Source organism: Balaenoptera acutorostrata, chromosome 5, assembly GCF_949987535.1.
Source record: "Balaenoptera acutorostrata chromosome 5, mBalAcu1.1, whole genome shotgun sequence".
Classification (NCBI taxonomy): Eukaryota; Metazoa; Chordata; class Mammalia; order Artiodactyla; family Balaenopteridae; genus Balaenoptera; species Balaenoptera acutorostrata.
The window spans coordinates 100,882,232-100,908,155 of NC_080068.1; the positions used below are offsets into that span (position 1 = coordinate 100,882,232).

Genomic DNA, 25,924 nt, shown 5'->3' on the forward strand with positions numbered 1-25,924 from the left:
TCTTGGACTTATGTGGTTATTTCCTTTCCCATGTTAGGGAGTTTTCAACTTTAATCTCTTCAAATACTTTCTTGGGTCCTTTCTCTCTCTCTTCTCCTTCTGGGACCCCTATAATGCGAATGTTGGTGCATTTAATGTTGTCCCAGATGTCTGTTAAGCTGTCTTCATTTCTTTTCATTCTTTTTTCTTTATTCTGTTCTATAGCAGTGTATTCCACCATTCTGTCTTCTAGGGCAATTATCCATTCTTCTGCCTCATTATTCTGCTATTGATTCCTTCTAGTGTATTTTTCATTTCAGTTATTGTATTGTTCATCTCTGTTTGTTTGTTCTTTAATTCTTCTAGGTCTTTGTTAAACATTTCTTGCATCCTCTCAATCTTTGCCTCCATTCTTTTTCCGAGGTCTTGGATCATCTTCACTATGATTATTCTGAATTCTTTTTCTGGAAGGTTGCCTATCTCCACTTCATTTAGTTGTTTTTCTGGGGTTTTATCTTGTTCCTTTATCTGGTACAAAGTCCTCTGCCTTTTCATTTTGTCTATCTTTCTGTGAATGTGGTTTTCATTCCACAGGCAGCAGGGTTGTAGTTCTTCTTGCTTCTGCTGTCTGCCCTCTGGTGGATGAGGCTATCTAAGAGGCTTGTGCAAGCTTCCTGATGGGAGGGACTGGTGGTGGGTAGAGCTGGGTGTTGCTCTGGTGGGCAGAACTCAGTAAAACTGCTTGTCTGCTGATGGGTGGGGCTGGATTCCCTCCCTGTTGGTTGTTTGGCCTGAGGTGACCCAACAGTGGAGCCTACCCAGGCTCTTTGGTGGGGCTAATGGTGGACTCTGGGAGGGCTCACACCAAGGAGTACTTCCCAGAACTTCTGCTGCCAGTGTCCTTGTCCTCACGGTGAGCCACAGCTACCCTCTGCCTCTGCAGGAGACCCTCCAACACTAGCAGGTAGGTCTGGTTCAGTCTCTTATGGGGTCACTGCTCCTTCCCCTGGGTCCCAATGCGCACACTACTTTGTATGTGCCCTCCAAGAGTGGAGTCTCTGTTTCCCCCAGTGCTGTTGAAATCCTGCAATCAAATCCCGCTAACCATCAAAGTCTGATCTCTGGGAATTCCTCCTCCTGTTGCCGGACCCCAAGGTTGGGAAGCCTAATGTGGGGCTCAGAACCTTCACTCCAGTGGGTGGACTTCTGTGGTATAAGTGTTCTCCAGTTTGTGAGTCACCCACCCAGCAGTTATGGGATATGATTTTATTGTGATTGTGCCCCTCCTACCATCTCATTGCAGCTTCTCCTTTGTCTTTGGATGTGCAGTATATTTTTTGGTAAGTTCCAGTGTCTTCCTGTCGATGACTGTTCAGCAGTTAGTTGTGATTCTGGAACTCTCACAAGAGGGAGTGAGAGCACGTCCTTCTACTCCACCATCTTGAACCAATCTCAATAAAAGATTTTTTAACATAGTAATATATTATTTAAAATTCTGTGGGGGAAATGGAATGAAGGAGTTGGAGAAGAAAAGGGAATGATGTGAAATTTCTAACTGTTCAGGGAGAGTTTGTTTATTATTTTGAAACAGATGATGGTGCTTCTCAAGTCACTGTGCCATTTAGATTCCTTTGGATGCTTTAAAAGTGACATAAGAGTTTTATTTTAAAACATTAATATTTACAATATGACATCAATAAAATCTTTTGTAAATATTTAAAAGCATGATAAAGACTCTTGATGGCAAGTTCATATAAGCATCATTCTTGTAGTGATCGTGGACAAAAGGGTTGGGAGTACACTGGCCTGAACTGCCTTTTCACTCTTGCCTCTCTCCTCCCATGATAAATAATTTCCCACTGTTGTAAAATTCCAGGGATAGAATGTAAATATGGAGTTGAGGGGTAGGGAGAGCATAGGATGGAAGCCAGCTTGACTTCAGTAGGAAAACTTGGAGAGGAGCAGAGATAATAATCTTAAAGGCTTGAGAGGAAAAACGTACTGAGTGAGGCAATCAGTTGGACTGTCCCCAACTTCTAACCTACTTCACTTGGATGTAAGAGCTTGGGATACCCTTTCAGCCTTAGCAGCCCTCTGTCAACACATGACTTCCTCAGCAGTCAGGCAGGAAAAACTCAACATTAGAAAAGGGCCTGAGGTTAGTGGTGGTTGTCCCTAGGGTATAAGAAGGTGGGTGATTACTTTCTTCTATTTCCTTCTCCAGATTTTCTAATTTCATTAAATGGATGAGTATCATTTGTGGAAATTTTACTACACAAAATGGAGGTCAAAACACGCTGAGAACTGCAGGCTCTGCCCTGGTTCCAGCCCCAGCTCTGCTGAGAGTTCACCTGTGCTGAGGGTCTACAGGGATTTCTTTGGTCAATTTCTTCTTTTCTGGTTCTTTCTTTCATAGTTCCATTAACATTTTTATTTTATATTAACTGAAAACTCAGGGTCTTTTTCTGGCATATAAGTCTCCTTCTGACTCAGGGGGGCTTGGACCTCAGGATTTTGGCTCTGCCTGCTGCCCTTTCCTGCTTCTTTGTGCTTCAGCACACCTCCCAGACTTGAAGATTAATATGGTCTGAATGTTTTCATCATCCACAACTTCCCATGTTGAAGCCCTAACCCCCAGTGTGATGGTATTTGGAGGTGGGACCTTTGGGAGATAAATAGGTTTAGATGAGGTCATTGAGAGTGGGGTCCCCATGATGTAATTAGTGTCCCTATAAGAAGAGGAAGAGAGACCAGAGCTCTCTCTCTCTCTCTCCATCACATGAGGACACAGTGAGAAGGGCCATCGGCCAGCCAGGAAAAGACTCTTACTAGGAACTGAATCATCCTGCACCTCGATTTGGACTTCCAGCCTCTAGAACCATGAGAGCTCAATGTCTGCTGTTCAAGCCATCAGTCTACAGTATTTCGTTATAGCAGTTGGAGCCACCTGAGACAGGGACCATCAGTCTGGGCAAGACCGGGCCTGGCCAGCCCTGCCGTTTGTCCCTGTGCTCCGGCATCATCATGGTGATGGCACGGGGCAAGGGGGCTTCCAACAGAGCTGAGACAATGAACAGTGGTAAAGAACATTGTAGATATACTTTGACATGACAATTTTGCCTCAGGTTGAACCTTCCACATTGCCTTGGGCAGAGTGGAAAAAACATCAACAGCATTCAGGAGGGCCAGGTACTGCCTGGGAGATGCCAGGGTAACTGTGAGTGGTCTCAGAACAAGCTTTTCAAACTTTTAAGAGAGGGAATAATAGGTAAAGCTTCTGAGCTTGGAATATTTTTGCGGTAGTTAATCTCTAACAAGATACTAGTACATGTTCTACCCAACCCACTCTTGGAAGTGCTAGGTTAGAGATTCTAGTTCAAGCATTCCACTAAGAAATCTTTATTGAGCACCTATTATGTGTACAAGGCAGTAGGGATATAAGAGTGAACAAAACAAATATCCCCATCTTCCTGGAGTGAAGTAGTATATGCAGTATGTCAGATGGTGGTAGGTGTATGGAGACAAACAAAGCTGGCTTGGGGATAAGGAGGGCCAGGAGGAAGGGGTGTATTGTAGTTTGGAGTGGCCAAGCAAGACCTTCAAGATGACATTGGATCAGGGGAAGGAAATGAAGGGTCAAGCCAGGTGGGTAGCAGGGGGATGAGCATTTTAGCTATAAGTCATATCTGGTGCAAAGACTCTGAGACATGGCCATCCTAATGTGAGACCAGAGCGGAAAGGGGAAACATGAGGGGTAGGAGATGGAATATAGGATAGCAGGTCATAGAGATAAGAGGGAGGAAAACTGCGTAGGTCATTCTGCAGAATTTGACTTTAACTCTGAGTCAATTGAGAACCATTGGAGGATTTGAACAGCAGAGTAACGTGACCTTACTTTTATAAGGCCACTATGGCTGCTGGGGTGAGAATGGGGGGTGAGAATAGGAGCAGGGATATCAGTTAGGAGGCTATGGCAACACTTTTTAAAATAATTGCAACACTTCAGATAAGAGTTGAAGGCAGCCTGGATCAGGATGGTAGTGGGGGAGGAAGTGAGAAATGGTCATACTTTCGACCTATTCTGAGGTAGAGCAAACAGGACTTATTGATAGACTGGATGTGGGCAGACAGAAAGAAAGGAGTTAAGGATGACCATAAGTTTTTGACCCAAGCAACAGAAAAAATGAAATGTCTATTTAGTGAAATGGGGATGACAAGGATTTCCCCACCCTCATGACATCCTTTAACAAGCTTCGCAAACTTCCAAGAAGAGTAATGGTACGTAAAGTTTCTGAAATTGGAAGATTTTTGTAGGAGAAACAGGTTAGGGTTGGAAGAAGGAGATCAGAAGCCTAGTTTCAGGCGAGTAAAATTTGGGTTGTCTCAAAATAGATCATGGACCTAACTAAATGTAAGAGCTAAAAACAGAAAACTTCCAGAAGAAAAATATAGGAGAAAATGTTCATGATCTTGGGTTGGGCAAAGAATTTTTGGATACAATCCATAATAGAAGAAAAGTGATAAAGTTGACTCCACCAAGATTAAAAACTTTTGTACTTCAAAAGATATCATTAAGAAAATAAAAAGATTAGACATTTACTTGGAGAAAATATTTGCAAATTATATACCTGATAAAGTACTTGTATCCAGAATATATAAGGAACTCTTACAATTCCACAGTAAGACAAAAAATCCAATTAATAATGTATAAAAATTTAAACAGACATTTTACTAAGATGATGTACAAAAGGCTAATAAGCATATGAAAAAATACTCCATATCATTAATCACTAGGGAAATACAAGTTAAAAGCACAACGAAATACCACTGTATACACATTATAAAGGCTAAAATTGAAGACAGATAATATCAATTGTTGGCAAGGAAGTGAGAAACTGGAACTCTCACAAACTGTTGGCGGGAAAGTAAAATGATACAGCCAGTTTGTAAAACAGATTAGCACTTTCTTATAAAGTTAAATATACATTTATCATATGACCCAGTTCATAGAAGCATTATTTATAATAGCCCCAAACTGGAAATAATCCAAATATTCACCAACAGGTGAATGAATAAATAAAATGTGGTATACCCATATGATGGAATATAATTCAGCAGTAAAAAGGAAGAAAATGTGGATATATGCTACAATGCTTATAAATCTCAAAAACATGCTAAGTGAAAGAAGTCAGACACAAAACCCTACATATTGTATGATTCTATTCACATGAAATGTCTAGAAAAGTCCTGTTTATAGGAATATAAAACAAATCAGTGTTTGTCTAGGGCTGGGGGTGGGAGTGGCTGCAAACAGGCATAAAGGAACTTTTTGGGGTGATGAAAATGTTCTAAAACTGGATGGTGGTGATGGTTGCACAGGTCTACAAATTTACTAAAAATCGTTGAATCGTATACTTACAATGGGTGAATTTTATGATATGCAAATTATACTTCAATAAATCTATTAAAAATGCGAGCTGTCTTATGTGATATACAAAAGTGGGTGTTAAGTTGGTAGTTGCACATTTAGTCTGAAAGAAGCCCAGAGTGGGGATAAAAGTTGGGGACTGCTCAGTTATACATACGATAGCTATATGATAGAATTTAAAGTCTTGAGGTGACTGAGAGAATGAGTGTTGACAAAGAAAAGGGGGCTGAGCACTGAGCTTGGGGGCTCCAAGATTTAGAGGCTGGGGTGTAAGAACTAGCAAGGAGATGGAGAGGTCCAGCCAGCGAGGGAGAAGGAAAACCAGGAGCGTGGTGTCCGGGGCGCCATGTACAGAAGAGGAGGGAGCGTGAGCTGCAGGGAACGCGACTGAAAGTCAAGGACAGTAAAGATGAAGGACTGACTATAGAATTTAGCAAATGTGCGGTTCATGGGGACCTCAACAAGGACAATTTTGACAGGGATGGGGATGTGAGTTAGAGGAGTAGGTTCAGATTGGAGCCAGGATGGGAACAGACGACTCTGGAGGAATTTTACTATAAAGGAGTTTTGGGGAAAATGTCTTTCCTTATAACTAATAATAATGATGGGTTTGTTTTCTATTCTTTGTATTCTTTCATGAGATGGTCAGTCAGGTGGGGGCCGCAAGAGGAGACAGAGGAGAGGCTCGGGAAACAAAGCTGATTATAAACTCTCAGGTTTTGGAGCCAGGGGGCAGGACATGCCACGCAGGGCACATGGAAAGACACCAAGGTGGTCAGGAGCAGAAGACAGGAGGGGCTGAGAGCTCAGGTCACGGCCTTTCTTGGGATTTCTGAGGGAAAGACAAGGCAGGGCAGGGTAAGCAGTTTAGGACTGGCTGGTTTGAGTAGTTCTGGGGGGCTCTAAGCTATGGGGGTGGTCCCTAGTTGCCTGGTACCTGGCCCTGGGATGATCCAGGCAGAGGAATCTTGCTTCCTGGGGTTGTACTGACGCCAAAAGCTCAGGTTCTCTGCACTGGTGCCAGAACGAATCTGAGAGACAGAGTTCTGGGTGAAGTAGAAGAAGATAACTTTATTGCTTTGCCAGGCAAAGGGGGCTACAGCAGGCTCCTGCCTCAAAAAACTATGTGTCCCAAACCCGGAGGATTTGATGAGAAGTTTTATAGCAATAGCTCAGGGGGGAGGTTGCTGACAAGATTAGGATGTGTGAAGGGCTTGCACTCCCTTCATCTCATCTCAGGTGCTCGGTCTCCTAATCTTGAGCATTTTTGGTCCCTTTAGTCTGGCCTCAGGTGGTTTCTTGGCTGCTCTTCCCTTGACTAGCAACAGTTCGAATCCACGTTTTGGAACTCCAGGAAGGCCATGGAGGCTGGAGTCTTGCCTACAAGAAACGGGGGACAAAAAAGACCTCCATGCCCGGGCGTCCCACGGGACCTCCACTCAGTTTCAGTACTGGCCAGACAGAGGAGGTAGGGCTCTGGATTGGTTATTTTGCATTAAAGCCATGCTCCAGTCCTGACTCTTTGCTGTCTTTAACAATTGGCTACTGTCTCCCCAACCAGAAAGGTTTTTGTTTTTGTTTTTTGTTTTGTTTGGGTGTTTTTTTAAGATGTCAAAAATCATAGTATCCAGAAAAAAATTGTATTGAATACAGCATACAATTTATTTTTACTTAGATAAATATTTTACTTGGTACTGAAATTTAGTCCCCCCAGTACCGCGTGAGGTAGTAAACTCCAGTGTTGGTGAACTTTTGATACTTCCTACATTCCCCAGTGTGCACCCTCTGACTAGAATGTTCTTTCCTGCTGGGCTCCAAGGTAACTCCCAAGACCAGCTCCTTTGGGCCATTCTCCTCTTGTCTTATACTGAACTTTATAACATTTGTTTCCTGGGTCAGTCTCTCCAGGTCTTGGTGACTTTTAAAAAGTATGCCTAAAATAAGTGATCTATTTCCTTTCATTTGCATCAAATTTCACTGGATTCTGAACTTTATTTTCAACCAATACTGAGAAATTGGCTCTGAAATGATGCTTTAATCAGAGAAACTAACAGGAATGAATGGAAAACAGATGTCAGTAATGAAGAAACTTATGTTCATAAGAAACTGCTTAGCATTCAATAGTTCCTCCCTTAAGAGACGGTGCAAGTTGGAATCCTGGGGGAAATGTGTGCACTTTTTTCCTAGATGTTTATTTGATTGGGAGCTATGTTCCTATTCGGTGAAATGCTTTCTGTATTTGGAAAGTCATGACTATGTATATGTTTGAATAGCAGATTAGAAGCCAAAGCTTTCAGTGCATGGATTTACCCTGCTGTTCATCAGGGAGGTGGCCCCCCTGGGCGTGTGCCCGGTGCAGTGCGGGAGGCCATGTCTTCAAGGGTGCTGGTATCTGAGCATCTGACTACAGTCTGGACTTGACAACACCTGGAGCCCCGCAGGAATGCTATCGGATAGAGAGGGTCATGGGTTCAAGGGCAGAGGCTGGGGTGGTAGCACTGAGCAACAAGCCAAACCCATGAGAGGTATGGAGAATGAACCATCAAGAGGGAGCCAAAGATTTGGATCCAGGTGAGCAGACTTGGTTGGAAGGATGTGGTGGGTGTGGTATGGGGGTAGTAAGTGAGCAGACGGAAACCAGAGCGTGGCCGTGAGTAAAATACAGAGAGCACTGTACCTTCCCTGGGCAACTGTAAACCATTCTCTTTAAAGACCAATCAGAGTTAAGATTTGCCGGTGTAGAATGATGTTGTAGTGCAGCAATTAAGAACACAGGTTCACTTAGTATGATAATCTGAGGGAACTATATTCAATATCCTGGATTATCAAACCATAGTGGAAAAGAATATGACAAAGAATATATATATATGACAAACACTTTGCTGTATAGCAGAAATTAACACAACATTGTAAATCAACTGTACTTCAATGAAATAAATTTAAAAAAAAGAAAAAAAAAGAACACAGGTTCCTGAGGTCTGTAGACTGGAGTTTGAGTTCTGGCTCCACCACCTCTAGCTGTTGCTTCTCTCTAAACCTTAGTTTCCTAAATTATAAAACAATGCCTGATGACAGGACTGTTCTGAGTAATGTAATGTATGTAAAGACCTCAGCATGGTGTCACCCATATCATAACACTCAAAAGAGGTAATCGTTTTTGTTAGTTATTTAGCATCAAGTTCTTCTTCCAGCTGGAGAAGGCGACTAGGTATGTGCCAGACCCTACGTGCGGTGCTTTCTGTGTATCATCTGATTTCACTGTCATAACAGCTGCACGAAGCCAAGGCGTTTATGATCCTCGTTTTTATCAATATAAACGAGGCTCCTGTGGCTGAGGGAGACTGGGCTGCTGCTCAAGGTCCCACGACTGAAAGTAGTAACGAGTAGTAGTGAGTCTGATTTCAGTTTCTATGGGTTTCAAGGAATGTTTGCTGACTTGAAATGTTGTTTATTTCTCTTAATCTTGGGCAATGTACTGGGATATGAGTAAGAAAGAGAATGAGGAATCTTGATGGAAATCTTATCAGTAAGCTTGCTGTGTGCCTCAGAACATGGTATTAAGCTCTCAGAGTTCAAGGTTGGCAGATTTATCATCTGGTGTTCTCCCTTCCTTCCTTCCTTCCTTCCTTCCTTCCTTCCTTCCTTCCTTCCATCCTTCCATCCTTCCTTCCTTCCTTCCTTCCTTCCTCTCTCCCTCCCTTTCTTCCTTCCTTTTCTCTCTCTCTTTCTGGGGGAGAGGAAGATGCCTCAGGTAAACCAATAAGTGCTTAGAGAAGAAAAATACAATGAAATCATATGAGCTTAAAAAGTTCCACAGCTTTCTTAGCATAAACTTTCTTGCTTGGGATAGGGAAACCACCGAATCTGAGGTTTTTGCCTAGAAAAATGTAGGTAAGTAGCATTTATAAAATGGTCATGAGAGACAGCCTCTTGAACCATTTATTAGTCTTAGCCCAAGTTGGGGGTGTGGAAGGTGCCAGGATGGTTCCACATAAGAAAATCAATCAATGTGATACACCTCATTACCAGAACAAAGGACAAACACCACATGATCATCTCAATTGATACAGAAAAAGCATTTGACAAAATTCAACATTCTTTTATGATAAAAAACATTTGACAAACTAGGAATAGATGGAAATTACTTCAACATGGTAAAGGCCATATACGAAAAGCCCACAACTTACATTATACTCAGTGGTGAAAAACTGAAAGCATCTCCTCTAAGATCAGGAACAAGGCAGGGATGACCCCTCCTCCTCCAACTTTACTTCTATTCAACATAGTACTGGAAATCCAAGCCAGAGCAATTAAGCAAGTGCTATAGACAGAATGTTTGTGTCCTCCCTGAATTCATATGTTGAAGTGTATGCCCTAGTGTGATGTTATTTGGAGATGGGGCCTTTGGGAGGTGATTAGGTCATAAGGGTGGAACTTTCATGAATGGGACTAGTTCCCTTATGAAAAAGACCCCAGAGAGCTTCTACTCTGCCCCTTCTACCATGTGAGAACACAGCAAGAAGACAGCCATTTATGAACCAAAAAGCAGGCCCTCCTTACCAGACACCAGATTTGCTGGTGCCTTTATCTTCGACTTCTCAGGCTCCAGAACCATGAGAAACAAATTTCTGCTGCTTATAAGCCACCCAATCTATAGTGTTTTATATTAACAGAGCAAACAGACTAAGACAGTAAGAAAAAGTTACAAAAGGCATCCAGGTTGGGAAGGAAGAAGTAAAATTATCTCTGTTTGCAGAAGACATGGTCTTATATAGAGAAAACCTTAAAGAGTCCCCTCCCACACACAAAAAATGTTGAAACTAATAAGCAAATTCAGCAAAGTTGCAGCACAGAAAATCAATATGTAAAATCAGTTGTGTTTCTATACACTAACAGTGAAACATCTGAAAAGGAAGCTAAGAAAACAATTCCATTTACAATAGCATGAAAAGAGTAAAACACTTAAGAATTAACTTAACCAAAGAGGCAAAAGACTTGTATGCTGTAAACTATAAAAAACTGTTGAAAAAATTTAAAGAAGATACAAACAAATGGAAAGTCACCCCATGTTCATAGATTGGAAAACTTAATATTGTTAAAATGTCAATACTACCCAAGGCAATCAACAGATTTAATGCAATCCCTATCACAATCTCAATGGCATTTTTCTTATGAAAAGAAAAGTTCATCCTAAAACGCACATAGAATATTAAGGTTCCCTGAAATAGCCAAACCAGTTTTGAAAAACAACAAAATTGGAGGCTCAGGAGTCCTGATTTCAAAACATATTATAAAGCTACATCCATTAAAACAGTGTGGTACTGGCATAAAGACAGACATATAGACCAATGGGATAGAATAGAGAACCCAGAAGTAAAACCATGTGTATGTGGTCAAATAATCTTCAACAAGGATGCCAAGACCACTCAATGGGGAAAATACAGTATCTTCAACAAATGGTGTTGAGAAACTGGCTATCCACGTGCAAAAGAATGAAGTTGACCCTTACCTTACACAATAAACTCAGAAAGGATTAAAGACCTAAATGTGAGACCTAAAATTATAAAACTCCTAGAAGAAAACACAGAGGAAATCTTCATGACATTGAGTTTGTTAATGACTTCTTGGATGTGACACCAAAAGCACAGGCAACAAAGGCAAACACAGACAACTGGGACCTCCTCAAACTTAAGAACTTCTTTGCACCAAAGGACACAATCAATAGAATACGAAGACCAACTGTGGAATGGGAGAAAATATTTGCAATTCCCTTCAGATCTAATTTCCTTCTTCTTCCTCTTGCTCACTGTCTGTCAACCACTCTGGCATCCTTGTTGTTCCTTAAACACACCAAGCACACTCTTGCTTTAAGGCCACTTTCCTCAGGGGTCTCACATTTCCTTCAGGCCTCTGCACAAACACCTTCTCACTGGAGAGGGCTTCCCCCGATAACCTTTCATAAAACAGCAACCCTTCCTCTCACCTCCACTGTAGTCCCGTCCAGCCAATTCTTTATGTTTCTCTGTAGCACTTCTCACCACTGGCCATACTGTATATTTATCATATTTGCTTTCTCTTTTCCCCTCTAATCCCCCAGCTGGAATGTAAACTCTGTGGGGGGCCTTTTATTCTTGTCCCTACTTTGCAAATAAAGAAACTGAAGTTTAAGGAGGTGGGGAAACTTGCCCAAGCAAGTAAGAAAGTAACAGGTATAGACTGGTACACACACTTGTCTGACGCCAAAGACCGAGGCCTTAACGGATACAACTGTATTGCTTTTCTGTCACAAGCTTAATAAAGAGATGGGTGGAGAGCTTTCTGAGTGGGCATCAAAGCCTGGGAATGCCCAGATGGCCACAAGGCATTCAGAGGCCAGTAGCAGTCAACCAGGGTGGAGGCATATTGGAGAAGAGTGGGAGTAGAATTGGAAAGGGCCAGATCACATAGGGTCTCAGAACTCAGAACAAATAAGAGTGTGGATTTTATGTGATGCTCATTACAGATTTCTGAGTATAGTTTTAAAGAAAGATGAACGTGGTGGTTTAAATATATGCCCATAAATTTCTTTGACACACCTCTCTTTAAAGGTGGAGCCAAATTTCCCTCCCCCTGAAGATGGGCTGGACTTAGTTTCCTGCTAAGTGGGTGGGTGATTTCCCAGGCGAGGTCCTATAAGACACGGCTGCTCCTGGACGCACTATTTTCTGCACACATTCGGGTGTTTTGGAGCCCTCTGTTTGGAGTCCTCTCCCGCCAGCACTCTACCACGGAGACACCTGCACATCCTCTATTGCTTCTGCTGTGTGCCTTGCCTGTCCTGTCTCAGGTCGAGACTCCTCATGTTGCTCATTCCTTGCACTCTCCCTCTAACGTGTGTTGACATGCTGAATGAGACCTATTCTGCTCTCTCGACCACATGGCTGACTTTCTGCTGGTCTTGACCTCTCGTTTCTGACTGATGCCTGTCTACCCAGGTTTCTAATCCATCAGGTGCCCCAACCTCACTCCCAGGGATTTTCTCTACATCTTGGCCCACCGGTGCTGCCAAATCAGCAACAGCCTCCAGCTCTGCCCTGAGCTGCCCAGAGACCGGCTGGTCATGACCTTGCTCAGGCAGGCACGTCTTAGCCTTGTACTGTTCTTTCCTTCTTCAAATCATACATTGTGTTTTCAATTTTTTCCTTTTGGACTAATGCATAGATTGTCTATTATCTCACTCTAACACACCTTAGTTACTGTGTATTTATCTATTTAAAACACTAGTGCATACTATTTAAATATTTAAAACTATGCACACTATTTAAAATATTTCCACATCCTTTTCTTGATTTGATCCTTACAATCACCCCCATGGTGACAGTGAAGAGTATTTCCCCCATGTTAGGAAGAAGGAAAGAATTCACTTTTCATTATGCTACAGAGCCTTTATTACTGGCCATGCTCTCTGACATTTTGTTTTCTCTTGATTTTAAAACAACTACTTAAATATTCAATAGTTGTGCTATGGACAGAATTGTGTCCCCACAAAATTCATATGTTGAAGCCCTAACCCTCAATGTGACTATATTTGGAGACAGGGCCTCTAAGGAGGTAATGAAGGTTAAACGAGGTTATATGGTGGGGCCCTAATATAATAGGATTAGCATCCTTATAGGAAGAGACACCAAAGTGAGCACACAGGGAGATGCCGGCTGCCTACAAGCCAGGAAGAGAGGACTCACTGGAAACTGACCACACGGGCACCCTGATCTTAGACTTCCAGCCTCCAGAATTGTGAGAAAATAACTGTCTGTTGTTGGAGCCACCCAGCCTAGGGTATATTTTGTTACGGCAGCCTGAGCACACTAAGACAAACTGTGATCTTCAATAATGAATAATCTTACCCATTTAGAAAATGAAGCAACTATATGGGATAAAGTTTGGTTCTACTTTACTAACTGGTAACAGTTTTACTGTGTCATTGCTCTTGGATTGGAACCACCTTTTTCTTAGGGTTGGACTTCAGATGAACTTGCTTCCAAAGCCCTCTAATTTCCAATAGTTACTTTAGTCCCCAGCTCAGCTGCAGAAAAATAGAGTAACAATTATGTAATAATTATGTAACAGTTGCCTTCTTCTCTGGTCTAATCCACTGTTCAAGAAAAGCAACAAGTGAGGGGTAGTAATTTTCCCTACAATGAGCAGAGAATGAATGATGGTCACTGTGATGGAGAAAAGTAATGCTGTAAAATACAGGCCACAGTTCCTGAAGGGGGAAGGGAGTGTGTCGGCGGGGGTGGGGACGGGGTGAAGGATGGATAAGAGAAGGGGTCCTCGAGGGGCAGGATCTCCGAGAGCCTCAGAAACATCCTCAGGTTTTCCAACATCTGATTCTAGTACTATTTCATTGACAAATATGCCTTCCTATTTCACCCACCCTTGAATGTCTACCTCTTTGATTATTTGCACCATTTCTATTTCAGTGAATGCTTCAAAATTCTGTGGTTATGTAAATATGTCCTGGGGTTGTGTCCTGTCTCCCAGACAGAGGTGAACTTAGAAATTGCCTAGAATTGGGGCTGTGGAGGGTGGTGGACGCGTACAAAAAATAGTACCCATGCAAAATCCCCACGATGCTCTGTGCTGATCCCAGGAGGCAATTAATACTGGTTGACAGAACTTACTCCGTGGGCCTCGTCGGCTCGCCATGCCCAGGAGGCGAGTGTCAGAACCTTCCTGCGCGGGCTCCTGCTGGTCGTCTGGATGGGATTTTTCAGACACCATTTCCTTGGGGCCGGCAGCCGACAGCTGTGGGCAGATGGTCAGAGGTTGTGAATCTCAGGGCTTCGGTGGACTCAGATGCTATCTCAGGATGAGGTGGGTCACTTAGCAAGGGGACAGCCCTTAATCCTCGTCAGATCTAGATAACTGTGGTCTGTGTCACTTGAGTCACTGTGGTCATGGTCACCTATCCCCACAGGAGGCAGTGCTGATCCTGGTTTTCTCTAAGAGGTTTCTTGGGGAGATGACCCAGGTGGCGCACTGACTCCCCTGGTGGCACAGTGGTTAGGAGTCTACCTGCCAGTGCAGGGGACGCAGGTTCGAGCCCTGGTCTGGGAAGATCCCACGTGCCACGGAGCAACTAAGCCCGTGAGCCACAACTACTGAGCCTGCGCTCTGGAGCCTGTGAGCCACAACTACTGAGACCGCGTGCCACAACTACTGAACCCCGCATGCCTAGAACCCATGCTCCACAACAAGAGAGGCCACCGCAATGAGAAGCCCGCGCACTGCAATGAGGAGTGGCCCCCACTCGCCGCAACTAGAGAAAGCCCGTGAGCAGCAGCGAAGACCCAATGCAGCCAAAAAGTAAAATAAAGAAATGAATTTAAAAAGAAATTTTTAAAAAATGAATATTTTCACTTTTTCTAGGTTTAATGTGTAGAGCTCTGTAGAAATTTGGAGGAAAAGGGAAACAGGAAAATCACAACCAAACTATTTGATCCCAGCTCCAACTCATTTGGAAACAGCTGTCAAAGTGTCCCTGGTTAATCCAGGGCAAAGAACAGCCTCTGGTTCCTTCCCCAAACTCTCAGAGGAGGGCAGACTGGTGAGCAGAAGGGGCAGTGGAGGCCCCAGGTGAGTGATGGCCTTTGGGCCAGACAAAGGCTTGCCTCCAAACTCAGATTTACTGTGGGACTCGAGCAAGTTATCGAACTTCCTAACTTCCTTCCTCACCCGTAAAAGAAGAGAAATAAAAATAGCCCATTCACTGAGATGCAGCTATGTATAGGCACTTTGTAAAGCACAGACATTCTGACTTAAATAAATGGCCTGGAGTGGACCTGAGGCATTTGACTTACAAAAAAAAAATCCCCAAGTGATTCTGAAGTGCCGCTGGGGTTAAGAAACACTATCCAGATTTCTCACAAAGCTCCAAAGACTGTACGTTTGTTGTCTGATCAGGGCTCTTTGTGCAGTTCAAGGAATGAGATGATGTCTCAGGAAAGTGCCACACCTAGGACACAGAAAGTGCCTTCTCCTTTCCATCCCTGCTCCTCTCCCCCGTTTAGTCCAAGCTCCACGTCCCTAGCCCCGGTCACCATTGCTTACTGTGCCTGTGGCCTGGGAGCTAAGGACTTGAGCTCTTTCCATTTGTACTGGCTCATCTGACGCCTCGTTGGGCCCCGTGGCCCCGGCTGCAGAGTCCCCCGCTGACCCTGCAGGAAGGGGTTAAAGTCCCTGAGTGGCCAGAGGGCGCAGCCACAAGGCCAGGTAGCACCTCCAGCCGCCCTGGGCCCTCCCCTGGGCCACTCCATCCCAGCCACAGAGAAGGAGTTTCCTTGGCCCAGCTTGTCCCAACAGGATTGTGCTGGGCGAGGGGAGAGCTGAAAAGGGGTTTCTCCCCTGACTTCGGCTCTCCTGGTTCCCTCCCCGCCGTCCCGGCCCCCCCCACCCCGGCTCCCCCCCTCCAGGGGACCCCATCACGTGGATGCCGGCTCAAAATGGCGCTCCTTCCCCCTCCCTCCCCTGCTGGCATCTGGATTATTCCAAGCAAATCGCCTCTCCGCAAAATCTTCCCGGCCTCCTTTCCAAGGGTGTCTATTTACCTGGAGAAGGTGGACCTTGTATAGCGATGCTCACGGCCAAGGAGGGCAACTTCTGCCGAGGGCAGAGCCGGGGGAGGGACCGCCAGCAGGCCCGGGAGATGGGGGTTGGCCTCGGTTTAGACTGAGGCAGAATTTGGGCTTGGAGCTGGGAAAGTGGAAGTTTCCTGAGATTTGTAATCCTGCACTGCCATCTACCGCTGGTCTTAGTTTATGGCCTTTGATGACAGCACTAAAGGGGCTCATTTCAGCATTTCTAAACTTCTCTCTCAGGGGATGGGAAAAACCTTGGAGGAAACATGCTCCAAATACTGCCCATGGCTTCATGGTGAGGGTCATCCGTGAGGCCCCACATAGGGTCCTTCACCTGGACCATCCACAGGCATCTCTGCCTCTCCCAGAGAAGGCCAAGTGCTTGTACCCACAGGAGGCTGTATGGCCTCTCGGGGTGCAGTGAGCTGTTAACTGACAGCCCAGTAGACAGACAAGTGCTTCTGTCACTTCCTACCTTCTTCTTTCCTTTTTGTCTTGGAACCTTCGCGGTCTTCTTCTGTCTTCCCTCATGGGCATCCTCACTGTCTTCAATGAACTCCTTTGTTAAGATGCAAATGGAAGAGTTATCTCTTAGTGTGTGTGTGTGTGTGTAAATTGGGAAAAAATGATAAGTGAGGAAGAGGGGTGGGATTTTTAGGTGTTAAAATGACTGTCTTGTCCTGGAGCCTCCACCCACTAAAGTTGAGTGTGAGCGAAGGGACAGTGGACAGACATCATCCTCTACTCTTCTCAGAAGTTGTATCCAAATGGAAAGATGGTCAATGAGATGGTGTTGGAGCTTCCATGGACCCAGGTGCTCATTCATGCCTAGGGCATTTATTGACTGTGTACTGTGTTCCAGGCCTTGGGCGCACAGAGGTACCGGAGGTGACTTCCCTCAAAAGTCATAATCTAATGAAGGCCACGAACAAGTGAATCTGCCAGGACTGATGTACTGACCCGGATAGAGGCCTCTGGCCCAGGATGATATCAGAATCACACTAGGGGTTTCCAAGGTTGGGCTTCTCTGCTCCCCAGCCTTACTATCAGGTAGAGAATAATGAGGATACGTGTTAAATCACTGTGGAAGTTTGTATTCAGTGCAAATTTTTTCAGGTCTTTTTGAAAAGGGAGAGATCCTTTTTGTGTTTTGTTTTAAATTTTTCTTGGAGTATAGTTGATTTACAATGTTTTGTTAGTTTCAGGTGTACAGAAAGTGAATCAGTTATACATATATCTACTCTTTTTTTAGATTCTTTTCCCATATGGCTCATTACAGAGTATTGAGTAGAGCTCCCTGTGCTATACAGTAAGTTCTTATTAGTTATCTATTTTATATATAGTAGTGTGTGTATGTCTATCACAATCTCCCAATTTATTCCTCTCCCCCTCCCTTATCCCTGGGTAACCATAAGTTTGTTTTCTACATCTGTAACTCTACTTCTGTTTTGTAAATAAGTTCATTTGTATCCTGTTTTTAGATTCCACATATAAGCAGTATCATATGATTTGTCTTTCTGTGTCTGACTTACTTCACTCAGTATGACTATCTTTAGGTCCATCCATGTTGCTGCAAATGGCATTATTTTGTTCTTTTTTATGGCTGAGTAATATTTCATTGTATATATGTACCACATCTTCTTTATTCATTCCTCTGTTGATGGACATTTAGTTTGCTTCCATGTCCTGGCTATTGTAAATAGTCCTGCAATGAACATTGGGGTGCATGTATCTTTTCAAATTAAGATTTTTTTCTGGGTATATGCCTAGGAGTGGGATTGCTGGGTCATATGGTATTACTATTTTTAGTTTTTTAAGGAACCTCCATACTGTTTTCCATAGTGGCTGTACCAATTTACATCCCCACCAACAGTGTGGGAGTGTTCCTGAAAAGGGAGAAATCCTTTAACAGTGCCAACTTCGTTTCTTTTTCCATATTATGCTTTCTAAAGTTTTAGTCATAAAATGTTAGAACTGAAGCCTCTTAAGTTTGAAGCTTTAAAGTTTTCTAGTTTGAGTTTTACAAACCAGGGCACAAGCACCTCGGGGTATAAAAGAAGTTGCAAGATAAACCCAGAACCTCTTCTGGTGTACCAGATTTATTAGACATTTTTTTTTCTAAAATTGGGACATTTTTGTTTTTATACTGAAACAAACTTGGAACACAAAGCATGGGTTTTAATCATATAAGATTTCAAAGAAATGTCATGCAGGTTGCTGGGCTAGGCTTCAACCACTCATCAGTGCCCTTGGCCATCTGTTTAGAGAAGACCTGAGCTTCAGCTGCAGAGGAAGGAAATGAGGTCCCAGCCAGGGAGTGGGCGTGGCTTGGGCTTTTTCTTTGTCTAAGGGACCTGATCTCTCTGACTCATCCTCTGGGTGCAAGCCCCACCCTCACTCAGGCCTCCTTCTTCAGAGCCTATCAGGATTTAGATAAGATGATAATATTGACATGTGCAACTGTGGCTCTTAATTCAAGCCTAAATTCTTATTGGCTTAGAATGGACTTGTGAGAAATATACATCAAGCTTTTTTTTTTTTTTTTGGCTTTCCAATAATGTTTTGATCCTCTGTCAATGGAAAACTCTCCAGTAGGACCTCAAATTAGACTGAATGTGAACTCCAGGAGAGCTCAGGGTTTTCTTCACTGCTCTATCCCCAGGGACCAGAGGCACAATGAATATTTGTTGTGTGAATGAATGAGCACAGGTAGATGTAGGTAAGTTGTCAGTACTTGATATCTTGCTTAAAGTTAATCTGTGTGGTTTCATCTGGGTTCCTTCAGGCTTTTTGAAGTTCCTATTGGAAATAGCATATTGTCCCCATTTCTGCCTCTATGGTCTCAAGTTACTGAGCCCTAGAGCCAAGAGAGAAGCGAGGATTGAGAGGAATACTTTCTCTTCTGTTCGGAGGTCTCTGGTCTCCAAACTGGAGAAGGCTTCGCTCCTCTGGTCCAGACAGTGTTTAATGATGTTTTGCACAAAATGAGTCAGAAATTGCAGGACTCCATGAGGATTTTATAAGTGGTTATAATCTGCAGTTGTTATCCTCATTTTGAATTTCTTTAGAAATCTGTGTGCTTTACTGAAAAAGAATGAATCTATGTATATGTATAAGTGAATCACTTTGCTGTATACCTGAAACTAACACAACATTGTAAATCAACTATAATCCAAAAAAAAAAAAAAGACATCAATGTGGTTCAGCAGAACTGGACCCTTTAGGTGGTAACTCAGAACTGCTGTCTGTTGGAATTCACGAAATGGTGACAAAGCAGCTTCACAGCCCTCAATCCTGGAGCGCCTGAAGGGCTGCATGCACCCCTCTTCCCCTCCGTGTGCCCAAGGTGGCACATGCATGCAGTAGGTGTGCAATAAATGCTTGTTGCTGGCCTAACTTCCTCACTCACCAACACGTGTGACATGAGCATGCACACACAAAGACACATCCCTTGGAGACATCTAAGCCATCACTCACCTCTGTAATTATTTTCACTTTTTCTTCCTTGGGCTTCATTTTAGCTGTGATGGCTCCTCCCTGACAGGCAAAGACCAAAGAAGAAGTCAGTCCCTTTGAACTCAGTGAAACGTCTTTCTTCTTACTACTGATAACGCTGAAGCTGACCTTGATGGTTAGTGAAGTGTTTGAACTGAGTAGACGTTGCATCCACAAGGAATGCATTCTTAGGCCCCACGATTGGTGGACATGAGCCCCAGAGGAGAAGGAAGGAGGCTGGACCCTCTGTCCCCACGAGCCTGTCAAAGAGCTTGGCTTTCCTGTGTAGGAGGTGGAAGCCAGGAAAAGGCTCTGCCCTTGGTGTCAGATGACCCTGGTAGGAATCCAACTCCTGAAGGACTATTTCACAGCCTCTCCTCTCCACTCAAGCCTTCACTTTCCCATCCCCCTTCACTCTCTACCCTTGGCCTTTGTTCTCATTTCAAGAGCAAAGAGATAAAGCTAGAGATGGACCCTCCCCCATCCCCATCCCCCTGTCTCACCCCACTGAGTCATGTCACCGCCTCTGCTTCCACTTGCTCCTGTGGTCTGTCCCTGCTTCCATCTGGGCCAGGGTTTCTGCCTGGGCACTGCTCCCGCCCCCTCCAGGGCCTTGATCTGGACAGTTTCCCCCTTTCATTTCTTCCTGCTCTTTTGGTTCATTCCTATCCATGTACAAAGCCCCCTTCCTTAAAAAACTCTCTCTGGGCTTCACATCTCTTTCTAGCCGTTGCTCAGTTGTTCAACCCTCTAAAAGAAAAATCCGCAAACCCTCTCTTTCCAAATCAGTGTTTTGAGTCTAGCGCTCCCTGGAACTGCTCTTGCCAGCATCTCCAAGGACGCCCGCATCACCACATCTTATGATCAATCCTCAGCCCTCACCTCAGTTGCCCTGTCAGAGGCGTTTAGCAATGAAAGTGACCAGTCGCTTTCTTTTTCTTGAAATATCTTCTTCCCTTGGCTTCTCAGACACGCTCTCTCCTGGTTCTCCCCCTACCCACTGCTTCTCCTGCTCAGATTCCTCGGCTGGTTTCTTCTCATCTTCCGAGCACCACGTGTGACAGTGCCTGGGGCTCAGCCTTGCCTCATTCCCTTGGTGAGATCGTCCTGTCTCTTGGCTTTAAATACCGTCAATCTACTGATGCTCCCCAAATTTACACCCAGGGCCCAAACGTCTCCCCAGAACTCCAGACTCAAACATCCAAGCGCTTGATGGACACCTTCCCTTGGCTTAACATGCCCCAAACAAAGCTCCTTGTCATCAACCCTGAATCTGCTTGTCCTGCAACCTTCCTTGTTGCAATACACAGAACTCTATGTTTTTCCCAGGCCAGAAACCTGGGAGTCATTCTTGAATCCTCTCTGGCTCTCACATGACACACCACATCCAATCCATCAGAAACCCTGCCGTCTTCGCCTTCACATTACATTGACAATCCCACCACGTTTAAGCAGCTCACTGTTACCACCCTGGTCCAGTACCATTGTCTCTCAGGGTTTTTTGTAAGAGTCTCCTGACGTCTTTGCTTCCCACCGCACTTACCTACAATCCATTCTCTGTATTGAAGCCAGAGTGAATTGTTTAACATATAAGTGAGATCATGTCCTTCCTCCGCTCAAAATTCTCCAGTGACTTCCTTCCCTTAACAGAGTTAAATCCAAAATCCTTCAATGGCCTACAAGCCCCTCCATGATCTGCCCTTGAATCTTCTTGCCTCAGGGCCTTTGCAGTTGCTCTGCCTAGAACGCTCTTTCCCAAGACATCTACCCTGTTCTCTTTCTTTTCATTTCCTTCAGAACTGCTCAGATTCCATTTTATCAGAGAGATCTTCCCTGAACACCCACAGTACAATGATAATCTCCCACCCTTACCCTCCTGGAGCTCCCTGACCAACTTACAGTGATCTCTTTTTCCATAGTACTTATCACCAGTTGACATACATATTTATTTGTTATTGTCTGCCCATTCTCATTAAAATATAAGCTCCAAGAGGGCAGGAACATTTGCTCATTGTTTAGCCCCAGAGCCTAGGACTATGGCTCCCTGTAGGCACAATACGTTTTGTTGAATGAATGGCTAAATTACTCTTTATTGGCTGTGTCTTCCTTGGCCACATTCTGAAGGCCTTCAAAGCTTCACTGTCCTCCTTGGGCTACTGTGAAGATTAAATGACACGGGGAGCGACAGCAAGGCTGACAAATCGTAAGCCCTTCTAATAGCTATGGAACCTGAATCTTAACTGGGACTTTGTCATGTAAGCAGCTCATCTGAAGCCTTCAAGGTTTAATTTACCCTAACGGAGAATTAGCACCTTAAAGGGAAATAAAGCATCTGAAATTCTATTGTCTCCAGTCCAGAACTCCTCCCAGGCTGTAAAATATGGAGGAAAGGAAATAGTGAAAGCAGCTAAGATATTAAAAGGGTGAGGAGGTAATCTAGAGAGAATCAGGGGGCAGATAATAAAAATAAAATTCTACAGGGCAAGGGAGCTCCCTGAAACAGTGGTAATTATGAAGCGGAAAAAAAAAGAACTGTGAAACATTTTAGTAACTAAAAAAAAAAAAAAAAGATTCTCAACAAGTTAAAAAACGTTACATGGAAAGAAACAGAAGCAGAAAATGAAAAATATAATGGGGTTGATTTTTTTCTCCTCATTTTTTCCTGATCATTACCTTTGAATGAGTTTCTAAGGAAATCAAATGACATCAAAATTGATCTTTTTATGAGCATGGTTGCTAAGAAAACAAATCAATACTCTGCAACTTCAATATGCAGCTTGTCATCATCATGTACACGGAATGTTTGTTAATATATTCCTATTGGCAACAGCAAAATAAGAGCCGTGATTTACTGCAGACTTATTTTGTTCTCTCGCTAGATATACGTTATCATTCGGGCTCACAAAAACACTTCCAACTTAGTAGCATGTGCCTCAATTTGCACATGAGGAAATGCAGGTTTCCTCTGAGGTTAGCCTCTGACAGGTTCCATGCTTTGCCATTATGGTTATTAAATGTCACAATCAGAACTTGGCCCCTAGAATCTGTGATTCCAGTGTCCTCCTCCACGTCCCCCTACCTCTCTGTCTCAACGTTTATTCTGGTTTTGCAATATCAGTAACTTTTCTATGTTAGTCCACTATTCTCGAAATATTTACAATTGAAAAGCACAGAGCATTGCCCCTGTGAGAAAGGGCTTTGGCTACTTTAGGTCAATGATGTATTTAGTTTAACTCAATGCAGAAAACCAAAGATATTTTTCAAGGAAAGTACTGACGCCTTCATCCAAACGAATGGACTATCTCTGAGGGTCATCAGAGGATCAGAGTCCTGTCCAGAGAGTCTTGTGGCAAATTCTAAAGAAGCAGAGAAAAAGGAATGAAGGTATATGAAAAGGGCGGCATTGTATGCAATGCATTTCAACCTTGGCCGCTTAGAAGATAATACAGTATATGCGTCCTACGCCAGAACAGTGAAGACATGGGTTTATAGAAAGAGTGAGACCTTTGTAAAAAATTATGTGAACCTGGATTCAAATTCCAACTCTGTTTATCAGCTGTGTGATCTTGGAGCAATGCCTTCACCCCTCTGAGATACATTGCTGTACCTGTAAACTTGTGATCATAATTCCTACTTCAATGAGTGATTATTTTATCAGGGTTAAATGATAGAATATGTGTAGTAAAATGCGTAGCATGGACCAGGCTCTCAATACTGGGAAGTAAGTGTTATTATTAAGAAAAGGTGACGGTAGAGGCGGAATGTAGAAGAAAGGAATGGGGAGGGAAAAAGCAGTTAGGGGACAGGAATGAGAGTCGTAAGAAAGACCTTAGGTGATGTCAAAGTCCCCATTACCATCTTTGGTTCTCAACTTTGAACTTGTGGCACTGATAACCAATATGCCCTCTCTCCCATGCCCCAGCTGCGCCCAGGGCAGTTTTTTTTTCTGTTTCCTTTTATGGTGTTTCTGAAACCATCCCCTGTCCTCACACCTACGAGCATTTTCTCCCTGTGCACAGCATTTAGCCTTTTCTGTCTGATCCTGTTAGATCCTGGAACACTGGGCAGGTGCCATGCGCACCCTGTTTGATTTCATTTCCTAATTGTCCATATTTCAGCCACAGCTTCCTGTAGTAAAAGGTGAGTGACAAATAGCTTTAGAGAATCATTTCATCAACTCCGTATAATGTATATTGTCTTCAAAGAGTATAAATACCACATTTGAGCTGTGTGATATGACATATACCCAGTGCCTTTATCTGATGAACTGAATGCTCCCAGACCCTCCCTGGGAGTCATCCTGCTGTGCTTTAAGCACTCAAAGCCTTTCATAAATCTCTTATGGCGCTTAGCTCATTGTACTGTTATTATCTGTTTATAGGTCTGTCTTCCCAGTGAACTCTGAGCTTCCGACCTGCTCTAGTTCATTTTTGCACACTCGAAACTTCAGCACCTTACTGAAGCCTGGTGCATTGTTGATGATCAATACATGTTTGAATGCATGACTCCTTAAAAGAGCTCTAGGAGATCCATTTGAAAGAGATTTCATTCTGGTCCTGAATCTACTTGCAGGAAAGCTTATATGAAAATCCAATAACGTACATGTATTTCCCATTAGACTTTATCAGCCTTTCAGAGCCCCTCTTTGTAACAAAGGGAAACAATCAGTTTAAACACAGCCGGTAGATTTCCGGGGTCTTCAGGGAGAGCAGCCAGCCTTTGTCTGTAACGGATCTTCCTCTGTCTAATGCCAAGGAAAGTGAAGCTTGCAATAACTAGTATTTCGCCCCTCCAACCAATTTGAACTAAAAGGCCCAGAAATGCAACCGGCAGCCAGTGTTTCCGGGAGACCAGAATGCAACAGGATGGCGTGGACATCCTAGGAAGGAAGCAGAGACAGCTTCGGGAGAAATTCCACCCAGGGGCTGTCATGAGCCGGACTTAATTTCCTGCAAACCAGACACCAGGCAGTGGCTCAAATCAAAGCAGCCCAAGTCATACTGTACGTTTCCATTCCAGAAAGTAAAACGTAAATAATAATGATGAGGACCCCTACATTTACAATTCATTAGGCTCAGGATATCCAGGGGAGAGGCTGAACTCCAAGCCTGGTAGCTGAAAGCAGGACTGCACTGCTGCAGCCCAGCTCCCGGGAAGAAGTGATTTACCTTAAGGAACTTTACAAGGCACTTTGCAGATTCTCCTTCCTGGGATGAAGGGAAAGTGGAATGCGTCTCACTGTTGAATCTTCTAAAAAATCCAGAGGGAAAGGCTGAACGTTGGGGCGGCCCCTGGGCTGCTCCCTGGGAAGCTGCAGCCACGTCTCAGCAAAAACACCCGCTTAGCAACCCGTTCCTAAGGAAGGTCACTAGGTGGCTTTTTTTTTCTTTTAAAGTGACAGGTTACTCTAGCAGAGGAACACACACGCACGGGGTGAGCAGAGGTGCACAGCTTACAGGAGAAGCACAAAGGGAATCAGCATGGGGGAGCTGGGCAGAAATGAGGTCAAGCTTTCGGAGCTGTCCCTTCCCTCACAGCACCTGGTTGCTGGGCATTTCTGGTCAATGACAGGCAACGCTCAGAGGTGGGTGGCTTAGAGTCAGCGAAGGTCGTCATTACAGGGCAAGGATGTCTAACTTATCGGCTGCACAGGCTCCCTGGAGGTTGCTCTGGAGCGCTTTCTGGTTAAACGTGGAAAATTGAATGTACAAGAGGAATCTCTGCTTATTCTCTGAATCCCACTGAACTTACTGAACGAGGATATCACTGTTATGGCCCAAAAAGCAAAGGAAATGGGAAAAGAGGCAAAGCAGATGGCAGAGTAACGGAATGAACAGACCAAAAAAGCCACCCTCCAAGTATACTAGCATGTGTGCGTGTGTGTGTGCATCTGTGTGGATCTGTGTGTGCCTGTGTGTGTGTGTGTGTGTATATCTGTGTGTCTGTATATCTGTTTGTGTGTCTGTCTGTGTGTCTGTCTATGTGTGTTGGTGTCTCGTGTGTGTGTGTCTGTATATGTGTATGTGAATCTGTGTCTGTGTGTGTATCTAAGTTGGTGTATGTATGTGTCTCTGCATCTGTGTGTGTCTGTGTGTATGTATCTGTGTGTGTCTTTGTGTGTGTGTCTGTGTGTGTGTCTTTGCATTTCTGTCTGTATGTGTCTGTGTCTGTGTGTGTGTCTTTGCATTTCTGTCTGTATGTGTATGTGTATGTGTGTGTGTGTCTTTGCATTTCTGTCGGTATGTGTATGTGTATGTGTGTGTGTGTCTGTGTCTGTGTGTGTGTCTTTGCATTTCTGTCTGTATGTGTACATGTGTGTGTGCCTCTGTGTGTACCTGTGTGTGTGGGGGGTGAGGTGGGGTGGCCAGGTAGGCATGAAAATGAGGAAATGAGCTGATCCGCT

At 43.9% G+C, this 25,924-nt stretch overlaps 1 protein-coding gene across 4 annotated transcripts in view; it reads right to left on the reverse strand.

Moving 5' to 3' along the window:
• The window catches only part of CC2D2A (coiled-coil and C2 domain containing 2A), a 133,615-nt gene extending 108,772 nt beyond the window's left edge, over window positions 1-24,843 (reverse strand). For 3 of the 4 annotated variants that reach the window (XM_007167328.2, XM_057546968.1, XM_057546965.1), the window contains exons 1-4: window positions 24,690-24,843; window positions 19,504-19,563; window positions 16,502-16,585; window positions 14,071-14,194 (exon numbers count right to left, since the gene is read on the reverse strand). In XM_007167328.2, coding sequence (XP_007167390.2) covers window positions 14,071-14,194; window positions 16,502-16,585; window positions 19,504-19,542 — 247 coding nt within the window. In that variant the 5' untranslated portion in view covers window positions 19,543-19,563; window positions 24,690-24,843. Of the gene's footprint in view, window positions 1-14,070; window positions 14,195-15,996; window positions 16,118-16,501; window positions 16,586-19,503; window positions 19,564-24,689 lie in introns of those variants that run through there. The other variant, XM_057546966.1, reaches the window with a different exon arrangement.
• Window positions 24,844-25,924: the final 1,081 nt, after the last annotated feature.